Source organism: Apis dorsata, unplaced genomic scaffold, assembly GCF_000469605.1.
Source record: "Apis dorsata unplaced genomic scaffold, Apis dorsata 1.3 scaffold_68, whole genome shotgun sequence".
NCBI lineage: Eukaryota > Metazoa > Arthropoda > Insecta > Hymenoptera > Apidae > Apis > Apis dorsata.
In genome coordinates, this window is record NW_006263366.1 from 71,838 (window position 1) to 77,315 (window position 5,478).

The 5,478-nt window shown below is 46.5% G+C and overlaps 2 protein-coding genes across 3 annotated transcripts in view; both read right to left on the reverse strand.

Annotated features, from left to right (window-relative positions):
- LOC102675985 overlaps positions 1–1,010 on the reverse strand; it is a 27,143-nt gene extending 26,133 nt beyond the window's left edge. The window contains exon 1 of the mRNA XM_006610102.2: positions 801–1,010. Within this exon, the coding sequence (XP_006610165.1) occupies positions 801–986 (186 nt within the window). The 5' untranslated portion in view covers positions 987–1,010. The remainder of the gene's footprint in view (positions 1–800) is intronic.
- A 3,085-nt stretch (positions 1,011–4,095) lies between these two features.
- The window catches only part of LOC102676587, a 30,468-nt gene continuing 29,085 nt past the window's right edge, over positions 4,096–5,478 (reverse strand). For both annotated transcript variants that reach the window (XM_006609986.2, XM_031515353.1), the window contains exons 4-5: positions 4,769–4,937; positions 4,096–4,315 (exon numbers count right to left, since the gene is read on the reverse strand). In XM_006609986.2, the coding sequence (XP_006610049.1) occupies positions 4,153–4,315; positions 4,769–4,937 (332 nt within the window). In that variant the 3' untranslated portion in view covers positions 4,096–4,152. The remainder of the gene's footprint in view (positions 4,316–4,768; positions 4,938–5,478) is intronic.

Below are 5,478 nucleotides of genomic sequence, written 5' to 3' on the forward strand. Positions count from 1 at the left end.
GCAGAAATTGGATGAGCCCTGAAAGGTCAGGCCTGGTATCGAATCGGATCGGGTCGGGATATGGAAGATGGAAATCGTTGCACACAGGTTTCCCCTCTTATTGTTATTATCTCCACCCCCTCCCCTTATGTAATTTTTAACAGAAAAAAAGAAAGAGAAGAATTTTTGACCGATTTGTCTCGAGAGTTTCCAGATAGGAGAGAGATTATTTAACAGGAAAGTTATCCTATGTGGAATTCATTTGATTCGGTATACCGCGAAGGTGGTGAGCCGGATCGTGGAAAATCCAGGTAGTTGGTGCGCGGCAACTGCAACTACTATCCCGATCTCGGCCCTGTTCATCCTATCGACCCGGGCAGGTTGTAATCCGAAGGACGACCGTTTCCAAACACGGTGGACGGAAAATTGGATGAGCCTCGGACATGTGGCGTGGCTGGGAATTATTCAAGAAGCGGCCGGTTACTGTGAACTGTTCCCGGTATATTTTCTCATTCCAAATAATCGAGCGTATTCGACATGCTCGGCGCGAATATATCGTCGCGATTCCTTCGAATAGAAATATAAAAAGAAAAAAAAAAACACAAATCCATGATATCTCGAGTATATCTTCCACGGAATTTTTTTCAATCAAGCGTAGAACGAGAGGAAAAAGGTGGATCGGAGGAATCGTTCGAATTTTCCCTCGAGCATGATGGAAAAGGAAAGGGGAGAAAAAAAAAACGGATCGCGAACACTTGAGCGACTCCTCCTCGATCGGTTCATTAGCCTTCGTCGATCTTAACCGCGGTTTTTGTACGTACCAGAAGCTGGGAGTTTTTGGGGAAAGCGAGAGCTCTTGGTCGCCGCGAGGGACTTTCCAACAGGCCGGTCGCCTCCTCGTTCGTTTCCGTGAAATCGTCCTTGTCGTCCTCGAGCCTCTGCGCCAGACACGGCGACAGGGAAACGAGGGCGAGGAACACCACCGAGGACAACCTCGTCCCAGTCATCCCGTTGCGGCGCGGCAGTTCTCCAGGCCCCCCGAGCGATTCGTTCGTTCTGTCGACGAGCTCGAACGGACCGACTGGTTGTAGATCTCGACGCGAGAGAGTCGAGCATTCGACCACCTTCGAAAACTCGAACGTATGGATGGGATGGTACCGTTTTGTATCTCGGGTACAACGAATGACGAGTGTAAATATTGATCGAGAGGTGGAGGTAAGTGGCCCCAGTGTGCTCGTCCATTCGTTCGATTCGCACAGGACGAATGTTAATCCGACGAGAACACTTTGGTAACGGGACTGTTGGTTAACGAGCGATTCGGGTGCTCTTCTCGTCCAAGCAAATCGTTTTGAAATTTCGCATTCTTCTCCTCCTTCTCGTCCACTTTTCGAAGATTCGAGAGGAGGCTCGAAGGAGGAGGCTCGAAAGTGCGCGAAGAGGAGGAGAAAAAGGAAGATTACAGGGAGTAGAGAGACAGAGGTCGCGAGCGGAGCGGATAAATTCAATCGATATTTTGGCTAGATTTATTTCGATCGCTTTCTCCTTCGCGCGAAAATCGCGCGCGGAGAATTTCTGGGTTTCTCTCGAGATTTTTAAGGCGGTTAAACTTACTGCTCCGCGAGTGAGTACATTTTCAACGATGAAGAAACTTTTGGGGCTGCGCTTAAATCAACGGCCATCCGCGCAATAAAACCCACACGAAAGTTCCGACCTGGTCTAGATTCCTTCGATTCACCGGAAGAGGGGGAGGAGTTGGTGGAACAAGGAGATCCGGTGAAATTTTAGAAAAAGGTTTCGTGATGTATGTGTGTGTATATATATATATATATATCCAAGTAACTTCAAATGATTCTTGGTCGAATCGAACAGTGGAGCTACGATCTTCCGTCATTAAATCGAATCGCAACCCCTTTCCAACTCCGTAAATTCATCCTCCGTTACATATACACGAATCTTTTTCCTCGTGAAACGTAACCACGTGAACCGAACGCATACCCCTGCCTTTTATCTATCTGGGTTAAACGGTATCCATTTGTCCTGCTCCTTATCCGGCTGGCCGAGACGTCCGATCCGGAAATCGAAAGCTCGTTCCTCGTCGTTCTCTCCTCGTCGACCGAGAGAGAGAGAGAGAGAGAGAGAGAGAGAGAGAGAGAGAGAGAGAGAGAGAGAGNNGGCGGTTGGAAACGGAGGTTGCCGAGTTGTACGAACTGCGATTAAATCGCTGGATCGCCAGTCTCGTCGATGTTTCATATACGCTCGGATGCTGGACGTGTTTCGAACGTTGTTCGCCAATTTTGTAATTTGTAATTTAACGAAGGTATGAAGTGCATTTTGCATCGAATCGACGAACACAAGATAATACAAATTTCGTACGAAAATATTTTTCGAGATTTCTTTTAGAGAATTTTAGAGTTTAGAGTTTAAAGTGGAAATTGTATCTCGAAACATAGAGGGAACGATAGTCGTGAAATTACGCGCGAAATACACAGATAGAGAAGGGGGAGTTTTTTTTCCAACTTTTCCTCTAGGGTCAGTTTCCTGTGCCGAAACCGTTCTCGAAACTTTATCCCGTTGCAATGCTAATTAATCCGAATGGCTATCGACTTGTAAATGGCGCGGCTCGACGAGTTTTACCTTTCGAGCGGGAAAGAAAACTCCTGAAACAAAGGAAACGCGTCAACCGAGTTTTCCTCGACTGGTTAATATATGGAGAGCGGGGGAGAGGATTTGGAATTTTAGTTAAGGTTAATATATGGGCAGAGTTCTCGAAATTTTTCAACTAAAAAGAAAAAAAAACACCCTATATACTATAACTCAAATATACTACAATTTTTTTTTTTTTTTTTTTTTTTCCCCCTCCTCCTCCAAGCTTGTCTCAACTTTCTCCACGGTGAAATTTATTGCTTCGTAGCTTGCCCGATTGCTCGACACTATTTATCGTTTTCCATTCTCTGACCGCGTCTGACCTCTCTTTTTCCCCTGCGTTACGACCGCCCCGTTCGAATCGAAAGCGAGGATCTTTCGAGGAGCGATGTCCTTCCTCTCCGTTCCCTCCCTTCCGTTCAAAGATCGGAGAAAAGTGCGAAAAATTCGAAAATCTTTTGGACGAAACCGGTTCGGTATGTCGTCCAAATAACAATGCGTTCGTTAAACCGAAATGCCGGTTGACGAGCTCGATTCCACGCATCGCGAATTATCGCCAATTAACCGTGTACACCGAGCGTGGAACGCGGAGCGAGTTTGGAGATAAAAAAGAAAAGGAAGAGAAAAAAAGAGAACAGAGACTGGAACAGGAGTGGGGAGAGGGGGAGGATAGTCCTGCAAGAGCTCAAAGGTTTCGGCCTCGGTGGCGTTGTAACGATGCGGAAGTAAAATCGTATATTGTCGGCTCGTGTTAATTACCACGAATGGCTTTGCCCTGGAAAAACCGTCCTCTTCCTTCTACCTCCCCTCCCTCCCTTTTCTTCTCCCTCTCTCTCTCTCCACCGGTTTCTCTCTCGGTCACCAGCGTCACGGGCCATTTTTTTTTCCTTTCCCCTCCCCTGCCCCGCTCTCTCTACACCCTCTATAAATTTCAACCGGAGTATTTTCTCTTTACGTGTACCTGTTATTGAACGAGAGAACTGCCAATAACGGCGGATAACTGCGTCACGTTTCGCCACGCGAACTCCCCCTCCCCCTCTTTCTTCCTCTCGATCCCTGCTAGACCCGAGGCTCTCCACCCGCCGCCATTCGCGCGCCCTTTTCTTCCCTTGATATTTCTAATATCGTACGACATCGGCGCACATAAATTACTCCCCGGCTTTCGATACAGTGTTTCGTTTCAGCCGCAACCCTCCTCCTCTTCCTCCTTCTCTTCCTCCCCGCCATTTTCCATTTTCCATCCTCCCCCGACGAGTTAACGCGTACGACGACCACTGCTGACTGGAAAGAGGGCTTCTTTTCTGGCAGGAAAAAGAGTATTCGTTTGTCTCATTTCACGGAGTGTAATATCGAAAATCCGAAATTACGAAACGAAACTTTTAATCGTTGATTAAATCGATTGGCTAGGAAAATTGGTTGACGGAAAAATGTTTTGGATTTGGGCGAGAGGGAAGGGAAGGGATAAAGTTGGAGCGTAGAGCGGAGTCGAGTTTATTGTTCCATCGATCGAATATTATTCGAAACAGCGTATTAGCCGAATCGTTGGTGGACCTCGGTGAAGTAATCCAGGGGGCTCTCCTCGCATTCGGGAAATATAGTATCGCAGGAGTCGATCCCTCGTCGGCCCATAATTTCAGCGGCGTGATACACTCGATCAAAGTCGGTCCTCAAGGCCTCGGAGGTGGTCGACGGTCTGAAAAGCGACGGGAAAATTAATCGATCGCCTCGAGTTATTTAAATTTACACAATAATCCCCCAAATGAATTTCGTCGAAAATTAAATCGACCGTTTCGTTTACACACCACTGTTGAATAATAGTTGTTCGTTGAATATATATACACTCGATTGCCAATTACGCATAGATACTTCTATACACGAATTAGAAACTAGACCAATTGGAAATTATTAGAATCGATAAGAAAAAATTCAATTAAAGATATCACGTGATACGTATTTCATCGAAAAAAATTAATATTCCCCGCTCCGACGTTCCTAAAAGCTGGAACGAAATCGAGAATAATCTGAGGATAATTTAATATTCTCCATATAATGTAATCAGATCGGCGAAAGGAGAGTCGAGACGAGCAAGCGATCGCACGGGTTCGATGGGTTCATCGCCCGTTCAGAGGATCGGTCGGATACTCACGTGAGGAGAAGATGGACGAGCTGGGAGGCGAGGCCGTGAACTCCGTCGAAAGGCGACGCGGAAGCCTCGCAGATCGCCCTCAAAAGGCACGCTTTCCCCGACCGCGAGTCACCGAGGGCCGACTCGAGGATCTCGTAAATTTCCCATCTGGTGAGGGCGCGCGCCACACCTATCAATACAAAATAGCGGATGAGCGGATGAGAGATGGGACGATTAACGGGGTCGAGGGCGAAGAGAGAACGTAGGTTGCGCTCGTACACACGGGACACGCAACAAAAAGATAGGCTTGTTAATATGTAAAGGAGGAAGATCCGCTTCTTATACAGGCCGTGTCGAGGCAGGTTGATTCACCGGTTCTGAGTTGGGTGATTTCGAGAAATCAGTCGGGAGGTAGGATCTTTCGATCAACCTCGAAGCAACTCGAGTAAAACGAAGATTCGTGTTAAGATTAAGATTGAAGTTGAATCATAAGAATTCGAAACTTGAAAAAAAATGGAGGAGCGATGAGGAGGAATGAACCTCGACATAACGCAGGTCGAAAATTTACAAAGCTCATATTAAGATTCTAATTTTGAAATTTAAAGAAGCTGTTAAATAAGCTGTTGAATCGTGAGAATTCGAAACTCGCGGGACTTGAGAAAAAAAAAAAAATAGCGATGATCTCCGAGGGGGGAAGAATTCGAGAAAAGAAAGTATTAAAACAGGGGTTG